At 44.8% G+C, this 22,111-nt stretch overlaps 1 protein-coding gene across 6 annotated transcripts in view; it reads right to left on the minus strand.

Moving 5' to 3' along the window:
- The window catches only part of LOC144681055 (serine/threonine-protein kinase MRCK alpha-like), a 607,421-nt gene that overhangs the window by 32,532 nt on the left and 552,778 nt on the right, over nucleotides 1–22,111 (minus strand). For all 6 annotated transcript variants that reach the window (XM_078542748.1, XM_078542747.1, XM_078542746.1 and 3 more), the window contains 5 exons: nucleotides 19,680–19,760; nucleotides 18,964–19,069; nucleotides 7,428–7,564; nucleotides 1,353–1,492; nucleotides 398–479 (listed from right to left, as the gene is read on the minus strand). In XM_078542748.1, the coding sequence (XP_078398874.1) occupies nucleotides 398–479; nucleotides 1,353–1,492; nucleotides 7,428–7,564; nucleotides 18,964–19,069; nucleotides 19,680–19,760 (546 nt within the window). The remainder of the gene's footprint in view (nucleotides 1–397; nucleotides 480–1,352; nucleotides 1,493–7,427; nucleotides 7,565–18,963; nucleotides 19,070–19,679; nucleotides 19,761–22,111) is intronic.

Raw genomic sequence — 22,111 nt, forward strand, 5'->3', positions numbered from 1 at the left:
AACCTTGAGGAAACAATAAATCTTCAGTCAATTTGGGGTCTTTTGGTACTCGTGTATCTTTTTCTTAGTGTGTTTGTACTTTAGCTCTAGTAAGAAAAACACTGTGGGAAAGCATCCACTAAAAAGAGGAAAAGTAAGCAACTGTAACTGCAACATACAAAACTAATCTGATGATGGTACAGGAAGCTGCATTGTTAGTGAGTGTTACAAGTATAAAAATTAATAAATGCACTGTAATGTTTAATGTTCTCAAATTAGGGAAGCCCCAAAGTAACAAGACATTCTGATAACAGGGTTTCACTGTAATCCCTCTGTCATTTGTTAAACTTGTCCCTCTGCTGTTGTTAAAAACCTTCCCTCCCCTCCCACCTCAGGATATAGCGACACTACCACTTACCCTGAAGATACAGGGGACATCCTTCCTATTGGCGTGGATAACATCAGAAGCTAATACAGAGCTAACTGAAAACTCTTCATCCCTGGGGGAAATTAAAAAGAAAATACTTTTTTTTTAAAGAAAACAAAACAACAATACTCTGCCCTTAACGATATCTCACTGATCTGCTGACAGTGTCAGAGGACAAAGAAGAATCAGTTATCTGGAGGCCTTCATGGGCCAGCAATGAACAGAAGGCAAGGTAACAAACTGTGTTTGTGCTCTGTTTATCTGTAAATGCAGATTCTGCATTTTTTGATTTAAAAGCTTGGGAAAAGGTTGAACGGCAATGAAAATTAATTTAACAGAAATGTTCACACTACCTTAAAAAAGAGAGACATTTATATAGTGCATTTCACAACCTCAGGGCATCCCAAAGCGCTTTACAGCCAATAAAATACTTTTTTGAAGTATAGTCGCTGTTATAATGTAAGAAACACGGCAGCCAATTTGTGCACAGCAAGTTTCCGCAAACAGCAAGGAAGTAATGATCAGTCAATCTGTTTTAGTGGTGTTGATTGATATTGGTCAGGACGCAGGGGGAGAAATTCCCTGCTCTTCTTCGAAATAGTGTCATAGGGTATTTTAAGTCCACTTGAGGGAGTTTCAGGGCCTCGATTTAACACCTCATTTGAACGGCTGCACTTTCAATAGTGCAACGCTATCTCAGTACTGCATTTGAGTGTCAGCCTAGATTTTTATGCTCATGTCTCTGGAGTGGGACTTGAACACACAACCTTCACACTCAGAGGTGGGAGTACTACCAACAGAACAATAGCTGACACTAAAAAAGGAAGGGGTATCAGTATAGTGTCACTGATAGGGAAACATTTTCCCTCTATGGGGATTGGCTGGGGTCCCTGTGAATAGAATAGAGCAGCAGGTGACCACACAGAAGAGGAAGAGTTACGCGTACCTCATGTCAATAACTTGGCTAACCACCACACTTGGCTGAGAAGCCTTTCCTTCTGCTATTTCGTACAAAAAGAGTTTGAAATCGCAAACTACGGCTAATGCCCTCTGCCAGCCTTTCTTCACTCCAGCAGGTTTAGGTACCTAGGAAGAAAACATTTGTATATTTTGAGAGATAGTCGTTTGGTAGTATAGAACTTGAATATTGCTGAAAAAGGAGACATGCTGTTGAAGCTTTGTGTCTTGCACTCATAGAAACATAGAAAAATAGAAGCAGGAGTAGGTCATTTAGCCCTTTGGGCCTGCTCCGTCATTCAATATGATCATGGTTGATCCTCTATCTCAATGCCATACTCCTGTTCTCTCCCCATACCCCTTGATGCATTTAGAGTCTAAAAGCATCAGGACAGAACTCATCAAGACAGTTCGCAAGAATACCAATTATAAAGGGAACAACAATTCATACTGCATGAGAAAAGAGTGCTGATTGGTTGGCAAGTGGACTTGGATTGGTAGAGGCGTTGCCATGGAGAATGCACCAGGGAATTTTTAACTGCCAAGCTTTGCAGGTAACAAGCCCAACAAGGAGGAGTGCAATTCTAGATTTAGTATTAGGAAATGAAGCTGGGGGTGGATGAAGTTGCAGAGGGTGACCATTTTGGAGATAGTGACCATAACACAGTTAGATTTAACATAATTATGGAACTAGAGTAAAAGTTCTAAATTGGGGAAAGACAAATTTTATGAAGCTGAGAAGTGATCTGGCGAAAGTGGACTGGTTACAGCTAGGAAAACTAAAAGGTCTGAAGGTGGATAAATCACCTGGACCAGATGGATTACACCCCAGAGTTCTGAAGGAGATAGCTGAAGAGATAGTGGAGGCGTTAGTGGCGATCTTTCAGGAATCACTGGAGTCAGGGAGGGTCCAAGAGGACTGGAAAATCACTAATGTAACCCCCCTGTTTAAGAAGGGAGTGAGGCAAAAGACGGGAAATTACAGGCCGATTAGCCTGACCTCGGTCGTTGGTAAGATTTTAGAGTCCATTATTAAGGATGAGATTTCAGGATACTTGGAAGTGCATGGTAAAATAGGGCAAAGTCAGCATGGTTTCATCAAGGGGAGGTCATGCCTGACAAATCTGTTAGAATTCTTTGAGGAGGTAACGAGTAGGTTAGACAAAGGAGAGCCAATGGATGTTATCTACTTGGACTTCCAGAAGGCCTTTGACAAGGTGCCGCACAGGAGGCTGCTCAGTAAGATAAGAGCCCATGGTGTTAGAGGCAAGGTACTGGCATGGATAGAAGATTGGCTGTCTGGCAGGAGGCAGAGAGCAGGGATAAGGGGGTCCTTCTCAGGATGGTGGCCGGTGACTAGTGGAGTTCTGCAGGGGTCAGTATTGGGACCACAACTTTTCACTTTATACATTAATGATCTAGATGAAGGAACTGAGGGCATCCTGGCTAAGTTTGCAGATGATGCAAAGATAGGTGGAGGGACAGGTAGTATTGAGGAGGTGGGGAGGCTGCAGAAGGATTTAGACAGGTTAGGAGAATAGGCAAAGAAATGGCAGATGGAATACAACGTGGGGAAGTGTGAGGTCATGCACTTTGGTAGGAAGAATAGAGGCATAGACTATTTTCTAAATGGGGAGAGAATTCAGAAATCTGGAGTGCAAAGGGACTTGGGAGTCCTAGTCCAGGATTCTCTTAAGGTTAACTTGCAGGTTGAGTCGGTAGTTAGGAAGGCAAATGCAATGTTGGCATTTATTTCGAGAGGACTAGAATATAAAAGCAGGGATGTGCTGCTGAGGCTTTATAAGGCTCTGGTCAGACCACATTTAGAATATTGTGAGCAATTTTGGGCCCTGTATCTCAGGAAGGATGTGCTGTCCCTGGAGAGGGTCCAGAGGAGGTTCACGAGAATGATCCCAGGAATGAAAGGCTTAACATATGAGGAACGTTTGAGGACTCTGGGTCTATACTTGATGATGGAGTTTAGAAGGATGAGGGGGGATCTGATGAAACTTACAGAATACTGAAAGGCCTGGATAGATTGGACGTGGGGAAGATGTTTCCATTAGTAGGAGAGACTAGGACCTGAGGGCACAACCTCAGAGTAAAGGGAAGACCTTTTAGGACAGAGATGACGAGAAACTTCTTTAGCCAGAGAGTGGTGAATCTATGGAATTCACTGCCACAGGAGGCTGTGGAGGCCAGGTCATTGAGTGTATTTAAGACTGAGATAGATAGGTTCTTGATTGGTAAGGGGATCAAAGGTTACGGGGAGAAGGCGGGAGAATGGGGTTGAGAAACTTATCAGCCATGATTGAATGGCGGAGTAGACTCGGTGGGCCAAATGGCCTAATTTCTGCTCCTATGTCTTTTGATCTTATGAAGGAAAATCAGTGACAGACCAATGGGAGGCATTCAAAAGCGAGATTCTACGGGTACAGTGTAGACATGTCCCCACAAAGAAAAAGGGTGGTGCTACCAATCTGGAGCCTGCTGATTATCTAGAAGTGTACAAGGTAAGATAAAGCAGAAAAAGAAAGCTCATGAAGTCACAAGAAACTTAATACTGTAGAAAGCCTAGAAGAGTATAGAAAGTACAGAGTGAAGTAAAAAAGGAAACTAGGAAAGCAAAGAGAGGATATGAAAAAATATTGGCAGGTAAAATCAAAGAAAACCCAAAAATGTTTTACCAGTACATTAAGAGCAAGAGAATAACTAAGGAAAGGATAGGGCCTATCTGGTTTGTATATGGTAAATTGTGCTTTGATGCTGAAGATGTACGCAGTACTCCCAATGAGTACTTTGCCTTTGTCTTCACTAAGGAGAGGGATGAAACAGATATTCTAGTTAAACAGGAGGAGTGTGAAATATTAGATACAATAGGTATAGTGAGAGAGGATGTATTGGAGGGACTGACATCCTCAAAGGTGGATAAGTCACCAGGGCCATTACCCCAGGCTGTTAAAGGAAGCCAAGGAGGAAATAGCGGATGCTCTGAGGATCATTTTCCAATCCTCACAAGATACAGGCGAGGTATCAGAGGATTGGAGGTCTGCGAACGTTGTACCATTATTTAAAAAGGGTGCGAGGGATAGGCCAGAAAATTATAGGCTGGTCAGTCTTACTTCTGTGGCAGGCACATTATTAATTCTGAGAGACAGGATAAACTGTCACTTAAAAATGAACTGATTAATCAGGGATAGTCAGCATGGTTTTGTTAGGGGAAGATCGTGTCTTACTAATTTAATCGAACTTTTTGAGGAAGCAACAAGGAGGATTGATGAGGGTAGTGCAGCGGATGTTGTCTACATTAATTTTAGTAAGGCGTTTTACTAGGTCCCACATGGCAGACTGGTCAGAAAAGTAAAAGCCCATAGGATACAGGGGAATGTGCCGAGTTGAATTCAAAATTGGCTCAGCAACAGGAAACAAAAGGTAATTAGTGATGGATGTTTTTGCGAATGGAGAACAGTTTCCAGTGGTGTTCCACAGGGCTCAATGTTGGGTCCCTTGCTGTTTGTTGCATAGATTAATGATTTGGACTTAAATGTGGGAAATTTGCAGATGACACAAATTTGTAGAGGACAAAAATTGGCCATGTAGTTGATAGTGAAAAGGATAGCTTATGACTCCAGAATGATATCAATGGTTTGGCTGAGTGGATGGGAAAGTGGCAGATGGAATTCAATCCAGATAAGTGTGAGGTAATGCATTTGGGGAGTGCAAACAAAGCTAGGGAATACACAATAAATGAGAGGATATTGGGAGGGGTAGAGGAAGTGAGAGTTCTTGGTGTGCATGTCTACAGGTCCCTGAAGGTGGCAGGACAGGTAGATAAAGTGGTAAAGAAAGCATATGGAATGCTTCCTCTTATTGGATGAGGTATAGAATACAAAAGCAGGGATGTAATGATGGAACTGTATAAAATGCTGGTTAGACCACAGCTGGAATTTTGTGTACAGTTCTGGTCGCCATATTACAGGAAGGACATAATTGCTCTGGAGAGTGCAGAGATTTCAAGAATGTTGTCAGGGCTTGAAAACTGCAGCTTTGAGGAAAGATGGATAGGCTGGGGGTGTTTTCCTTGGAACTAAGAAGGCTGAGGGGTAACCTGATTGAGGTGTACAAAATTATGAGGGGCCTAGATAGAGTAGATAGGCATACCCAGTTTCTCCTAGCAGAGAGGTCAATTACTAGGGGGCACAGATTTAAGGTGATTGGTAGAAAGATTAGAAGGGACATGAGGAAAAACTTCTTCACCCAGAGGGTGGTAGGTATTTGGAAATCACTGCCTGGTTTGGTGGTGGAGGCAGAAACCCTCAACTCATTTAAAAGATACTTGGATCTGCACCTTAAGTGCTGTAACCTGCAGGGCTACAGACCAGGTGCTGCAAGGTGGGATTGGAATGGGCAGTTAGGTTTCTCATTTTTTTCTTTTTTGGCCAGCTCAGACATTATTTGCTGAATGGCCTCTTTCTATGCTGTAACTTTTCTATGGTTCTAAATTCAAAGCAGGCAGGTCAAGTCTGATTGGTCAAGATATTGCCATGGGGAGTGAACCAGGGAATGGCTGTCCCCAAGCTTTTGTTTAATTGATAATGACGCAATGCATGGACATGTCAGACTCATGCAGAGACCAATCAGAGTCCACGTGCCAACCAATCAGTACTCTCATCTTGTGCAGAATAAATTGTTGTTCCCTTTACAATAGGTATTCTTGCGAAGTATCCTGATGAGTGCAAGGTGAAAAGCTTGGACAGCATGTCTCTTTTCTCCTGCAATATTTTGAGAGATGGGAATAAGGATAAATGGGTATTCCAAGCACTCAAATGACGGTGCAGGAGACGGCCTTCTGATCTGCACTTCTGAATATACAAAACTGAAGGGCATACACAGAAGCTAGTGCAAGAAACCTGCACCGTCCTCTGCTGCCTGCAGCATCTTGACTGAACACTTTCTTCCTCTTCTTCCCTTCCCTCCCAATCCTGCAGGCTTGCCACTAACGCCTCCCAAAATAAGCAAATAACCACAGAAAAAAGCAAGTCAGCTACATGCCACCTTCCCTTAAAAGTGACAGAACAGCTTTACTTCTGGATACTGACCCATATTTATGAATAATCTGATCACTCCTAGCACAATGCCCACTGTATGACCGTAAGTGGATACTCACAAACATTGCTCCACACCCTGTGATGCTGGGAAATATGCACTGGTTCGGAGGTGTGCCGTGAGCTGGCTAGAGGGTTCCTGAGAATTGCTGATGGATACATTAGTGAGGGTAAAGCTGGTGGTTGGAATTTAGGCTGGGAAGGAGCAGGAAGCTAAAGTCTATCGTCAGAGTGAGTGGGGAATTTCTCTTTAAATCACCATTACTTCTAACTGTTCTCGAAGTTTTAAGCAAGTTTGCTGGGCTTCAGTGCTGGTTTCACCTTACCTTGATTGGACCCCACACTTTTTTGTGATTTGAATAGTTTGATAGATGGTACTGACCAATTAGGCTATGTAAAAATGACAAGGTGGGTGAGAGAATTTAATCTTTTTACTAAGATAGTAAGATGTAAAAGGGCTTCCACACTTGTACTATACTGACATGGTATTGCAGGGCCTTCAATGTCCATCTGAATAGTCAGAAAGGGCCTTGGTTATCTACCTCCTCTGAATGATGGGACCTCTGACAATACAGTGTAGTACAGTGCCTGCAGTACAGTGTCAACCTAGTTTATATACCTGAGTCCTCGACTGGGACAAACTTGCTTGACAAACTTCTGTATCAGAGGCAACAGTGTTAACTGAAAGCATTTGAAGTAACAGAGTGGAGCATATACCTCTATAAATTAGAAGATCTTCTAATGAAATGTGCATAAAGTTTTTCTGAATTTTTACCTCAATTAAAATTTCAATGTTTATAAGGAACAGTATTTCGCTGCGAGAAATTATGTCTTCTAAATACCATATCGTAAGTGTGACTACTTTTAGTGATTAGTAAGCGTGATCACTAGTTCAGGTTAGGTGGCTCCAATTACAGCTGGATCTGTGAACCCACAGCTTTGTATTGTTTCTCCCTTACCCGAACATGACCCTCATAGGCTGTCCCGATGCCTCTCTGCGGGTCGATCCCCAGTGGTCCCTTTGTTTGGTCAGGTGGGATGGGGCACACGGCTGGTGCTTTGTCTGCGCAAGTCACATGGCACGAGAACCCACACACTAAAAATGAAACAGCACCTTTATCGATCAAACAACCTTGTGACCAACAATAACAATTTGCTTTTATACAGCACCTTTGATGTGGTAAAGCCTCCCAAGGCGTCTCACTGGAGCATTATCAAACAAGATTTGACACTGAGCCACATATGGTGGTACTAGGTCATGTGACCAAAAAGGTAGGTTCTAACAAGTGCCTCAAAGGAGGAAGGAGAGGTAGAGAGCATTTTAGGAGGCAGTTAGAGCCCAAGCAGCTGAAGGCAGGGTACCAATGATGGAGCGATTAAAATCAGGGATGCTCAAGAGTCCAGAATTGAAGGACTGCAAATATCTTGTAGATTTAGGGACTCGGAGAAGAATATACAGATACAGGTGCAAGATGGTTCTGAAAACAAGGATAAGAATTTTAAAATCAATGCATTGCTTAATTGGAAGCCAACGTAGGCCAGTTAGTACAGGGGTGATGTGTGAACAGGACTTGATGCAAGATAGGGCACGGGTAGCAGAGTTTTGTGTGAGCTCAAGTTTACGCCGGGTGCAAGGTGGGATGACAACATAAAGTGCCATTTCTCATGACATTTGGCTGTAACATCTTATTATTTAGGCACAAGTACAAGATAGCAGTGGTGAGGAAGGATTAATAATACAAGAATTGGAAGGTAAATCATGTAAATGAAAGAAAAAATGCAATTATATAGTAACTTATCATATTTCTCAGATTCTCTCACATCAGAGCCCTTCACATATAATGAATTATATTGAGGTGCATTGACTGCTATCTAGACAAACATGGCAGTCATTTTTCATGCAGCAGAACCCCACAACAGCAATGTAACTTTAGGCCAGTTAATCAATTTTGAATTTGCTGGTTGAGAGAGAGGTATGTTACAGGATACTGGGAAAACTCCCCTGCTTTTCTTCTAACAGTGGTTAACACCTGATTTCTTCAGTACTGCAGTGTCAGCCTTGATTGCGTGCACAAGTCCTGAAGTACAGCTTGAATCAACAAACCTCCAACCTGAGAGCCGACAAGCTGCCAACAAAGCCAAAGGAAGAAGTTGTACTTATATAGCATATTTCATGTCTTCTGGACACTCCAAAGCACTTTGGGGTCGATTAATTACTCTGGAGGTTTTGTAAGCAAATGTGGCAGTGAAATTGAGCATAGCAAGGTTCCACAAATTTTCTTCTTAGGCAGTCCCTCGGGATCGAGGATGAATTGCTTCCATTCCCTTTTGGTGGGTTTTGAGATGGCTGATAAGTCCAATGTCCGATCTGCATACTCTGCCACATGCAGGGCAGGTGGTACTTGAAGGGTGGGGTAAATAGGTTATTTGGAGGTATGTGCCTCTCTAACATCTCAACTTCACCTCTGCACATTCCTGACAAAGTCTCTTGATGCGTTCGGTACTTTCCCAAATGAACCTTTTCCATTTTGGTCGGTCACAAGCCAGAGTCCCCCATGAGTCAGGAAGATGTTTGACCTCTTCAGAGTTGCTATGAGGACATCCCTAAAGCATTTCCCCCTCCTGGGAGTCCTGTTGCGAATCTTCTGCCACGGCCGAGTTCCAAGTAGATCAGCTCCTTCGGGAATCTGGCGCCAGGCATACGATCGACATGTTCTATCCAGCACAGCTGGTTTTGAGTGATTAGCAGCTTGATGCTGGGCATATTGGCTTGTGAGAGGATGCTGTTATTGGACCGCTTTTCCTGCCACCAGATTTGTCGGATCTTGTGAAGGCACTGCTGATGGTACTTCTCCAGTGCTTTGAGGTGCCTGCAGTTGGTTGTCCAAGCCTCTGAAGAATATAGGAGTGTGAGGATCACTGTTGCCCAGTAAACCATGACCTTAGTCTCGGGTTTGGGATCCTGGTCCTCAAATATTTTTTGCCCCAGTCAGCTGAGGGCTGAGCTGGCACGCTGGAGGTGATGATGAATTTAATCGTCTTTGTCTGCCTTTGTCTCATAGACTGGAGGCCATTTGGCCCATCGTGTCTGCGCCGGTGAACAAAAATCTGACAACACTAATCCCATTTTCCAGCACTTGGCCCATAGCCTTGGAGGCTGTGGCAACACAAGTGAATATCTAAATATTTCTTAAATGTTATGAGAGTTTCTGACTCAATCACCCTTTCAAACAGTAAGTTCCAGACTCCCACCACCCTCTGGGTGAAAAAAATTCTCCTCAACTCCCCTCTTACCTTACCTCAAATCTATGCCCTCTTGTTATTAACCCCTCTACTAATGGAAAAAGTGCCTTCCTATCCACCCTATGCCCCTCATAATCTTATACACCTCTATCAGGTCCCCTCTCAACCTTCGCTACTCCAAGGAAAACAATCCCAGCCTATCCAATTTTTCCTCATAGCTCAGACCCTCCAGCCCAAGCAGTATCCTGGTAAATCTCCTCTATCGAGTGGAAACTTCTAAGATATAGAAAATGGTCCACATTTTCCACGATCTCACTGTTTACCTTTGTTTTGCCGTGGGAGCTGGTTGGAAGAGGACCTTAGTTTTCTGGGTGCTTAGTGAAAGGCCCATTTTCTCATATGCTTCAGAGGAGCTGACAATGACCTGGAGCTTAGTTTCTAAATGAGCGCAACACAAAAGTGTCACCTGCATACTAGAGATCAACGACTAGCGACTAGTAGATGGAGTGATTTTGGTTCTGGTTGAACAGTTTCTCGTCTGTTCTGTAAATTATCTCCACGTCTGTAGGTAGTTTGCTGGAGGTGAGGCGCAGTATTGTAGCAAGGAGGATGCAGAAGCGGTTTGGTGCTATGACAATACCTTGTTTGACTTCAGTCTTCACTGAGATATGGACTGTGGTGGTTCCATCAGTGAGGAATACTGCTCCAAGTAGGATACTCCACAAGCCTTCACAGTTGTCAGAGTCAAAGGCTTTTGTAGGGTCGAAAAAAGCAATGCACGATGGTTAGTGCTGTTCCTTGAATTTGCTACGCAGTGAAGATCATGTCTGTGGTGCCTCTCAATGGGTGAATGCAACTCTGGAAGGAGCTCTTCAGCCACTTGGAGAAGGTGATTCAGGAGGACCCTTGCAACGACTTTCCCTGTAGCAGACAGCAGGGCAATTCCTTCCTTGTTACCGCAATCACACAATCACAGGATCCCTGAGATCCCGACATCCAGTCCTCTTCCCCGATGAGGGATATGAGGTTATGCAGCTGTCCCAGGAGTGTATCTCTGCTGTGTTTCAGAATTTTGGCAGTGTTTCCATCTGCTCTAGGGACTTTGTCATTTTTCAGCTGTTGAATGGCTTTTTCAACTTCACTCCAGACCGGGGTAGCACTGAGGCCAAGCTGGACAGGATATTGAGGGAGTTGAGGGTACTCAAGTCGAAGACAGAGTCTTCGTTGAGTTCTTCAAAATATTCACTCCAGCAGGCACAGACTGCCTCCATGTCCTTGATGAGCTTCCCTCCATGCTTGGCTCTTGGTGAGGAGGGCCCATTAGTGCCTGGGTCGCAAATTGGTTTGACAGCTCTTAAGAATGTCATTGGTGTCATTCCCATTGACTTCAGTTTTGCTAGGGCTCCTGATGCTACTCTCAAGTCAAATTTTGCCTTGATGTCAAGGGCAGTCAGTTTCATCTCACATCTTGAATTCAGCTGTTTTGTTCATGTTTGGACCAAGGTTGTGATGAGGTTAGATGCTGTGTGGCCCTGCCAGAACCCAAGTTGAGTGTCAGTGAGTGGGTTATTGCTGAGTAAGAGCTGCTTGATAGCACTGTCAACAACACCTTCTATCACTTTGCTGATGATCAAGAATAGACTGATGCGGCAGTAATTGGTTGGGATATACCTGGGCAATTTCCAAAATTGCCAGGTATATGCCAGTGTTGTAGCTGTATTGGAACAGGTTGACTAGAGGTGCTGCTAGATATGGGGCACAAGTCTTCAGTACTATTGCCAGAATATTGTCAGGGGCCATAGCCTTTGCAGTATTCAGTGCATTCAGGCGTTTCTTGATATCACGTGGAGTTAATCAAGTTGGCTCAAGACTGGCATCTGTGATGCTGGGGACGTCAGGAGGAGGCCAAGATGGATCATCCATTCAGCAGTGCCAGCTGAAGATGGCTACAAATGTTTCAGTCTTATCTTTTGCACTGACGTACTGGGCTCCCCCATCATTGAGTATGGGGATATATGTGGAGCCTCCTACTCCTGTTAGTTGTTTCATTGTCCACCATCATTTACAACTGCATGTGGCAGGACTGCAGATCTTAGATCTGATCCGATGGTCGTGGAATCGCTCAACTCTGTCTACTGCATGCTGTTTGGCACGCAAGTAGTCCTGTTTTGTAGTTTCACCAGGATGATACGTCATTTTTAGCTATGTTTGGTGCTGCTCCTGGCATGCCCTCCTGCATTCTTCATTGAACCAGGGCTGATACCCCAGCTTGATGGCAATCATAGAGTGGGGGATATGCCGGGCCATAAGGATACAGATTGTGTTTGAGTACAATTCTGGTGCTACTGATGGCCCACAGCGCCTCATGGGTGCCCAGTTTTGAGCTACTAGATCTGTTTGAAATCTATCATATTTATATGGCGGTAGTGCCAACAATACGATGGAGAGTATCCTCAATATGTGGGATTTTGTTTCCACAAGGACTGTGCTGTGGTCACTCCTACCAGCACTGTCATGAACAGATGCATCTGCAACAGGTAAATTGTTAAGGTCGAGATTGAGTAGGTTTGTTTCCCTCACCACTTGCCGCAGGCCCAGTCTAGCAGCTATGTCCTTTAGGACTCGGCCAGCTCAGTCAGCAGTGGTGCTACTGATGGACATTGAAGTCCCCCACTCATAGAACATTCTGTGTCTTTGCCACCCTCAATGTTTCCTCCAAGTGGTGTTAAACATGGAGGGGCACTGATTAATCAGCTTAAGTGGGAGTGGTAGGTGGTAATCAGGAGGAGGTTTCCCAGCCCATGTCTAATTTGATGGCATGAGACTTCATAAGGTTGAGGACTTCCAGGGCAACTACCCGAGACTGTATACCACTGTGCCGCCTCCTCTTGTGGGTCTGTCCTGCGATGGGACAGAACATAACCAGAAATTTTGATGGTAGTATCTGGGACATTGTCTGTAAGGTATGGTTAGGTGACCATGACTATGTCTGGCGGTTGGTTGAATAGACAGCCCTCCCAATTTTGGTACAAAGCCCCAGATGTTAGTAAGCAGGACTTTGCAGGGCCGACAGGGCTGGATGTGCCGTTGTCATTTCCAGTTTCTAGGTCAATGCTGGGTGGTCCGTCCGGTTTTATTCCTTTTAGACTTTGTAGTGGTTTGATACAACTAAGTGGCTTGCGAGGCCATTTCAGAGGGCGGTTAAGAGTCAACCACATTATTATGAATCTGGAGTCACATCTTGGTCTGATCAGGAACAGCAGGTTTCCATCCCTAAAGGACATTAGTGAACAAGATGGATTTTTCCAACAATCGATAGCGGTTTCGTTGTCACCATTACTGAGACAAAGTATTAGCCTGGGCCTCTGGTTTACTAGTTCAATGACATTACCTCTACACCACTACCTCCCCTTAAACACAATGTGTGGTGTGTTGCCATGAGTTGTTGTGCTTGTCTCACTGCCAGAACACAGTAATGGTTATGACAAGGTCATGTTGTAGACATTTCGTCAGAAGGAGGACTTTGTTGGAGTTTTCTTTCCCTGCTCCTTCCTTGCCAATCACAGTCTTCCAGAAATTCGCATCCTTCCCGACTCTGGCGTTGAAGTCTCTGCAGAGGATCAGTTAGTCGCTTGCTGGGGCTTGGACGAGAGATTGCTCAAGGTTGGTGCAGAATGCCTCCTTGGCCTTGTCTGCTGCCTCAAATGTAGGAGCATATATGCCCTTGACAGTGGCATGCTGAGTCCTTGTTAAGGTGAGCCAGGCTGTTATGAGGTGCTTATTTATCCCACAGGGAAGTTGTTGAAGTGCCATATAAGCTTATTTTTGATGGTGAAGCTCGCCCTGTGGAGGCCCTTCCAGAAAAAGGTGTACCCGCTGCCTTGCTCCTTCAGTTGGCATTCTCCTGCATGTCGAGTCTCACTTAAGGCAGCAATGTTGATGTCAAGGCGCCCGAGTTCCCCGAGCTATGATGGCAGTGCGGCACTCAGGTCTGTCAAGGTTAGGGTTGTCTATGAGGGTCCTGATGTTCCAGGTCACAAGCTTTATCTTGATGAGTAGAAGATGCCTGTGAATTTTTTTTTTAACGTGGGATGGCCATGGCATGTCCACCAGCACATGGTCTCAGTAGAGCAGGGCCTCGATCCAATGGCAAGGGGGTTTCAAGGCGATTGGAGGCCAGACTCTGCGGTAAAACATTAGAAAGGTCTGTGCATGAACATACACAGGTGGGCGTGTGATTGCAGGGATACAGGTTACTTACACATCCCATCTTCGTTCACCCTGCGTCTCCCTCCTCTTCCCCCCATCAGATTCCACCACCCCCTCAGAAATATTCCCTCACACTCCCTGGTTCTTGCTGCAGTAGCCTTCCACTTGCATCCAGCTGACCACTCCCCAGACTTTCTCCACCTCCTATAGGGTCTTCCCCTGTTCCTCACCTTAGCCCTCCCCAGAGTATTCCCCAAACTCAGCCCTTTTCTCTAGTAGAGAGGCCATGGCTGCTGTCCTCTCTGACCTTCAGCCTTCCTCTCCCTCCTCCCTCCCATACTCCCCACGAGGGAGGGGCCATTGGGATTGCTCTTCCCCTTCTGGTGCCTGGGGATTGCTGCAGTTCCCCTGGTGACCGAGGGTACATTGCTGAGCCGCAAGACTGTGGGGCCTGCCGCTTGGCTCTGGCCAGTCTCCCTGCCCTTGCTTTCTCTCCAACGTCCACTCCCCTCCTCACCTTTTGACACAGAACCCATGATCCAAAAAAAAAACCCGCCTTGGCACTACATACCCTCAATAAAACCCTCCAATAGGATCCCCACCTTAACAAATTAACCCTCTCAATAAAGCCTCCACCTTAACATTAAAACTGTTCCAGAACCCCTCCCGGTCCAAGATGGCAGAGCACAGGCGGGAGAGTGCGGGTCGGGTAGCAGCAAGGGTAATGGGCTGGTGTCCTGTAACCTGGGGCCACAGGCTTGATGTGGGGCTTGTGTGGGGAGAGCTGGGCTGTGCTGGTCCCTTTTTGCACTGGCGAGGGGGCAGGTGTGGTGAGATTAGGTTCGGCGATTGGCTGGTGGTGGATTTGGACCTGGTTTCCAGGAGAAGGGGGAAAAGGCCAACGAGCTAGTGTGGGCTTGGGGAGAGGAAAAACCTGAGAGGCAGGGGAGGGAAAGGCAAGTTGTTACAGTGCAAATAGTGTTGAGTACTACAAGTAGCAATGAGATAACTCAGCAGCTGATATGTTAATAACAGTAGCTACTAATATTCTAACACAGCCAGCAAGGAAAGGGAAAGAAACAGAGAACATAAGACGAAAAAGAAAAATAAAGCCGCAAGGCATCAGGAGACAAAATAATCCACATTATACCATTGGTGTTTCTTTCCACAGGTTTTGAATTCAGTTCACACTCCATGTGCCTTAACATGAAGGCAATGTTTGTCAGGAAAAAAATCAAGCTTTTTATGTACAGCAGAGCAAGGTAACACTATTTTTCTGAGGCTACAGAAAGCTTCAAACTCCTGGAAGAGTACATGAATGAATTACCCTTCATCGTTCCACTCTTTCGAGGGGATTGTGGTACAAGGGCAACAAACTCCAGCAATTAACTAGCCAGTGGTCACTGCAGCCCACTGTTTATACTGGACAACTAACAATATTTTTTTTATTCATTCATGGGATGTGGGCATCGCTGGCTAGGCTAGCATTTATTGCCCATCCCTAATTGCCCTTGAGAAAGTGGTGGTGAGCTGCCTTCTTGAACCGCTGCAGTCCATGTGGTGTAGGTACACCCACAGTGCTGTTTGGTGGGGAGCTGCGGGATTTTGACCCAGCGACAGTGAGGGAATGGCGATATATTTCCAAGTAAGCATACTGAGTGATTTGGAAGGGAACTTTCAGGTGGTGGTGTTCCCATGTGTCTGCTGCTCTTGTTCTTCTAGATGGTAGTGGCCATGTGTTTGGAAGGTGCTGTCTAAGGAGGATTGGTGAGTTCCTGCAGTGCATTTTGTAGATGGTACACACTGCTGCCACTGTGCTGATGGTGGAGGGAGTGAATGTTTGTGGATGTGGTGCCAATTTATGGGCTGCTTTGTCCTGGATGGTGTTAAGCTTCTTGAGTGTTGTGGGAGCTGCACTCATCCAGGCAAGTGGGGAGTATGACATTACACTCCTGACTTGTGCCTTGTAGATGGTGGGCAGGCTTTGGGGAGTCAGGAGGTGAGTTACTTGCCGCAGATTTCTAGCCCCCGCTTGCTCTTGTAGCCACATTATTTATATGGCTAGTCCAGTCAAATTCTGGTCAAAGGTAGCCCCCAGGATGTTGATAGTGGGGGATTCAGCGATGGTAATGTAATTGAATGTCAAGGGAAGATGGTTAGATTCTCGCTTGTTGGAGATGGTTATTGCCTGACACTTGTGTGATGTGAACGTTATTTGCCACTTGTCAGCCCAAGCCTGGATATTGTCCAGGTCTTGTTGCATTTCGACATGGACTGCTTCAGTATCTAAGGAGTCGCGAATGGTGCTTAGCATTGTGCAATCATCAGAGAACATCCCCACTTCTGACCTTATGGTGGAAGGAAGGTCATTGATGAAGCAGCTGAAGATGGTTGGGCTTAGGACATTACCCTGAGGAACTCCTGCAATGATGTTCTGGAACTGAGATGATTGACCTCCAACCACCACAACCATCTTCCTTTGTGCTATGTATGACTCCAACCAGCCGAGAAATTTCCCTCTGATTCACACTGACTCCAGTTTTGCTAGGGTTCCTTGATACCACACTCGGTCAAATGCTGCCTTGATGTCAAGGATAGTCCATCTCACTTCACCTCTGGAGTTCAGCTCTTTTGTACATGTTTGAACCAAGGCTGTAATGAGGTCAGGAGCTGAGTCACCCTGGCAGAATACAAACTGAGTGTCAATGAGCAGGTTATTGCTAAGCAAGTGCCGCTTGATAGCACTGTTGATTACCTCTTCCATCATTTTACTGATGATGGAGAGTAGACTGATGGGGCAATAACTGGCCGGGTTGGATTTGTCCTGCTTTTTTTGTACAGAACATACTTGGGCAATTTTCCACATTGCTGTTGCGTAGCTGTATTGGAACAGCTTGGCTAGGGGTGCAGCAAATTCTGGAACACAGATCTTCAGTACTATTGCCAAAACATTGTCAGCGCCCATAGCCTTTGCTGTATCCAGTGCCTTCAGCCGTTTCTTGATATCATGTGGAGTGAATTGAATTGGCTGAAGACTGGCATCTGTGATGCTGGGTTCCTCTGGAGGAGGCCCAGATGGATCATCCACATGGCACGTGTCCCTAGGTGCCCTTCACAACGGCACCTAGGAATGGGCAATAAATGCTGGCCCAGCCAGCCAAGCCCACATCCCATGAATGAATAAAAAAAACTTCTGGCTGAAGGTTGTTGCGAATGCTTCAGCTTTATCTTTTGCACTGATGTGCTGGGCTCCCCCATCATTGAGGATGGGGATATTTGTGGAGCCTCCTCCTCCAGTGAGTTGTTTAATCGTCCATCACCATTCACGACTGGATGTGGCAGAACTGCAGAGATTAGATCTGATCCGTTAGTTGTGGAATTGCTTAGCTTTGTCTATCGTTTGCTGCTTATGCAGTTTGCCACGTAAGTAGTCCTGTGATGTAGCTCCACCAGGTTGACACCTCATTTTTAGGTATGCCTGGCGTGCCCTCCTGCACTCTTCATTGAACCAGGATTGATCCTCTGGCTTGATGGTAATGGTAGAGTGGGGGATATGCTGGGCCATGAGGTTACAGATTGTGTTTGAGTACAATTCTGCTGCTGGCCCACAGCACTTCATGGATGCCCAGTCTTGAGTTGCTAGATCTCTTCGACATCTATCCCATTTAGCACGGTGGTACTGCAACACAACACTGTGGAGAGTATCCTCAATGTGAAAACAGGTCTTTGTCTCCACATGGACTTTGCGGTGCTCACTCCAGTGATACTGCCATGGACAGCTGCATCTGTGGCAGGCAGATTGGTGAGGATAAGGTCAAGTATGTTTTTCCCTCTTGTTGGTTCGCTCACCCCTTGCCTAGACCCATTCTAGCAGCTGTGTCCTTTAGGACTTGGCAGCTTGGTCTGTAGTGGTGCCAGTGAGCCACTCTTGGTGACAGGCATTGAAGTCCCCCATCCAGAGTACATTCTGCGCCCTTGCCACCCTCAGTGCTTCCTCCAAGCGGTGTTCAACATGGAGGAGCACTGATTCATCATCGGAGGGAGGGCGGTACGTGGTAAAGAGCAGGATGTTCCCTTACCCATGTTTGACCTGATGCCATGAGACTTCATGGGGTCCAAAATCGATGTTGAGGATTTCCAGGGCAACTCCCTCCTGACTGTATACCACTGTGCCGCCACCTCTGCTGGGTCTGTCCTGGTGGTGGCACAGGACATACCTAGGGATGGTGATGGTGGTGTCTGGGACATTATCTGTAAAGTATGATTCCGTGAGTATGACTATGTCAGGCTGTTGCTTGACTAGTTTGTGAGACAGCTTTCCCAATTTTGGCACAAGCCCCCAGATGTTAGTAAGGAGGGCTCTGCAGAGTGGCCAGGGCTGAGTTTGCTGTTGTCGTTTCCAGTGCCTAGGTCGGTGCCAGGTGGTCCGTCCGGTTTCATTTCTTTCCAATTTTTAGTGGTTTGATTCAACTGAGTGGCTTGCTAGGTCAATTGAGAGGGCACTTCGGAGTCAACCACATTGCTGTGGGTCTGGTGTCATATGTAGGCGAGGCCAGGTAAACATGGCAGATTTCCTTCCCCTAAAGGACACTAGTGAATCAGATAGGCTTTTAAGACAATTGAAAACGGTTTCATGGTCATCATTAGACTTTGAATTTCAGATTTTTACTGAAATCAAATTTCACCATCTGCTGTGGTGGGATTCAAACCTGGGTCCCCAGACCATTAACCTGAGTCTCTGGGTTACTATTGTAGTGACAAAACCACTATGCCACTGCCTCTCCCATCTTACATTTATATAGCAACTTTAACATAGTTACCGCCCACCTCACACAGTGGACAAACCCCAAATCATCCAATATAAGCAGTGAGAATTGTACAATTTACTTAGCAATATTATTTAAAAAAGAATCCCATTGTTCGTATTAAACTGAAACAGTTAAAATTACATTGATCCTATTGTGCTGAAACGACCAAGTAATTCACACTTTGAACGACAATGAGAGCACTGTCTGTCAGGTAGAACTAATTGACTATTCTCACCTTCACAAGTGCAGCCTTGACGTACTAGGCCAACCATCAGAGACGTGCACTGATTGCACTTTGTTGGTGTGTTAAAGGACTTCACGACAAACTGATGAGCTTTGGGCTATAAAAGAAGAAACCTATTCATTAAAATAGATAGTTAACAAACTCTGAATAGCATTTAATGCTCATTTCTTGTACTGGAAGCTGCTGGATAACATGTTCGCACAGTGAAATAATCTGATCCTTTGCTATTACCAAACTCTCCTTTGAATATAGATTACTAGATCTAAAAAAAAAGTCTCCCTGGGAATCACATTGTGCGAAGATTAGCGGATGCAATTCCTGCCTGGGCAACTTTAAAGGATGCACAAGCTCATTTATTTAAACAGGTGAATTGCATAAAAATGTATTAAGCTTTCCTGCTGTAACCTTTATACACCAGAGTTTCAATGCAAAGTTTGTGCGTTTGTTGCTCTGCAGGTGAGATTACAGGGGCACTAATTGGAGAAAAATACCCCGAGAACTGGAAAATCCCCCGGCTGACTGACATCAGGGAGGTTGGTTGGCTTCTACAGTTTCTACCTACAGGTCAGAAAGAAAGATCAGTCTCCAGTGGCAGGGACTGAGGTGAGGCAGTGGCGCAGGGAGACAGGAGCATGCACAAAGTTTGCAAAGCAGCTCAAGTCTGAACTTTTGAGGAAGCAGCTGCCTAAAGTTGTAGAGGGCACTACCTTTGGGTTTGGGACACTGGAACCGCTGTAAGAGGACCTGATGGTTGGTGTCGGTGCTGTACGTTGAGGGTGGTCAATCCCCTAATAAAGTTCAAACAGAGGTGATTAGCTGCAATCATTGGCACGAATAATCAATTCATACAACAGAGTAAGAGGAAATTACAGTGCAAACATCTTACTAGAAACATCCTTCACAACTGGCAAAATATTCTCCTGCAACTGCCTGTTCACTTTAAGAAGATTAAAATTAATTATTCTGGTCTTAAATGGTATAATCTGTTGTGTGTAAGTATCCATAAACCAAAGTCATTCATCCATCTCCTTTGGGACTAAAAGTAGGGAATACTCTCCCACTGAATTCCTGAAGATTTGGATGTATTTCATTTAGAACTGGCAGATACTTGCATTGTGTAAATCTATTCGAGGGTAAAATACACATCCTATTAGACCAGAACATAAGAATTAGGAGCAGGAATAGGTCATTTGGTCCTAGTGCCTGGTCTGCAATTCAACAAGATCATGGCTAATCTTCTACCTCAACTTCACCTTCCCTCACTTGAGCATAAGAAAGAGGAGCAAGACCTTACAACCCGTTCAGCCTGCTCTGCCAATCAATATAATCAGGGCTGATCTTCAACATCAATTCCACCTTCCTGCCCATTCCCTGTATCCCTTGATCCCCACCAAAAATCTGTCTGTCTCAACCTTAAATATATTCAGCAATGGGACACCCAGAGCTCTCTGGGGTAGAGAATTCCAAAGATTCACACAACCCTTTGAGTGAAAAAATTTATTTTCATCTCAGTCCTAAATGATCATCACCTTATTTTAAGACTATGCCCCCATATTTTAGATTCCCCAGCCAGAGGAGGCAGCCTCTTTGAATCTACCCTCTCAAGCCTCGTCAGAATCCTAAGATAAAAGCAAAATAATGTGAATGCTGGAAATCTGAAAGAAAAATAGAAAATGCTGGAAAAACTCAGCAGATCTGACAGCATCTGTGGAGAAAAAAACAGAGTTAATGTTTCAAGTTCATATGACTCCCTGTGAAAGAACAACATGGACCATGAAACTCTCTCCTCTATCTTTACCCCTTAAAAAAATTTTTTAAAACTTATTTTAAAAAAAAATTCATTTATTCATTGTTTTATTCCCTTTTTTTATCCCTTTTTCTATCTTTTTTCCCCAACCACTGCGCCTCCCCCCATCCCACCCCCAAAAGGACCATCTGTCACTTGGTCCATGTTGTTCTTTCACAGAGTACTGACCCTTGTTCTGCTATTAACACATTCTGCTCTCCTACCTTTATGCCACTATCAGCACCTTCTTTAGCCCTTACCACTATCATTAACACTCCCTTTGTCTTTTTGTCCATGACATCTTTGTCAATCTCTCCTTTGCCCCCACCTATCGCTGGCCTTCTATCCAGCTTCACCTGCTCCAAGCACCTTAAACAGTATAAATTCCATCACACTTCTACTTCTCTGTAGCTCTGAAGAAAGGTCATACGGCCTCGAAAAATCAACTGTTTTTCTCTCCACAGATGCTGTCAGACCTGCTGAGTTTTTCCAGCATTTTCTGTTTTTCTCTTCAGAGTCTTGTATGTTGTGCATTTCAATTTGGTAACCTCTCATTCTTCTAAACTCCGGAGAATGTAGACCTGTCATCATAGGACAACCTTCTCATCCCGATGACAAATCTAGTGAACCTTCTCTATACTGCTTCCAGTGCAAGTATATCCATCTTAAAAATGGAGACCAAAACTACATATACCATTCCAGGTGTGGTCTCACCAGAAGCTGTACAATAGTAGCAAGCCTTCTTTATTCTTGTACTACAATCCCCTTGCAATACTGGCCATCCCATTTGCCTTCCTAATTGCTTGCTGTACCTGCATGCTAACTTTGTGTTCCTTGTACAAGTACATCTACGTCCCTCTGAACATCAACAGTTACAAGTTTCACTCCTTTTTAAAAAATATTCTGCTTTTCAATTCTACAACTGAAGTGAATAAACTCGCACTTCCATCTGTCGCCTTGTTGTCCACTCACTTAACTGGTCTCTATCCCTTTGCAGCCTCTTTGTGCCCTCCTTGCAGCTTGTATTCCCAACTAGCTTTATATCGTCAACACACTTAAATATATTACTCTCTGTTTCTTCATCTAAGTCATAGTAATATTATAAATCACTGAGGCCTCAGCAATGATCCTCGTTGCATTCCAATAGTTACAGTCTGCCAGCTTAAAATGTCCTGTTTACCCGTACTCTTTGTTTCCTGTCCATTAATGAATCCTCTATACCCTCCACTCCATGAGTCCTTATCTTGCGTGATAGCCGTTTGTTTGGCACGTTATCAAATGCCTTTTGGTTCCACCTTATCTACCCTACTAGTTATGTACTTAAAAAACTCTCTAATAAATTTTTCAAACAGG

Source organism: Cetorhinus maximus, chromosome 5, assembly GCF_964194155.1.
Source record: "Cetorhinus maximus chromosome 5, sCetMax3.hap1.1, whole genome shotgun sequence".
Lineage (NCBI taxonomy): Eukaryota > Metazoa > Chordata > Chondrichthyes > Lamniformes > Cetorhinidae > Cetorhinus > Cetorhinus maximus.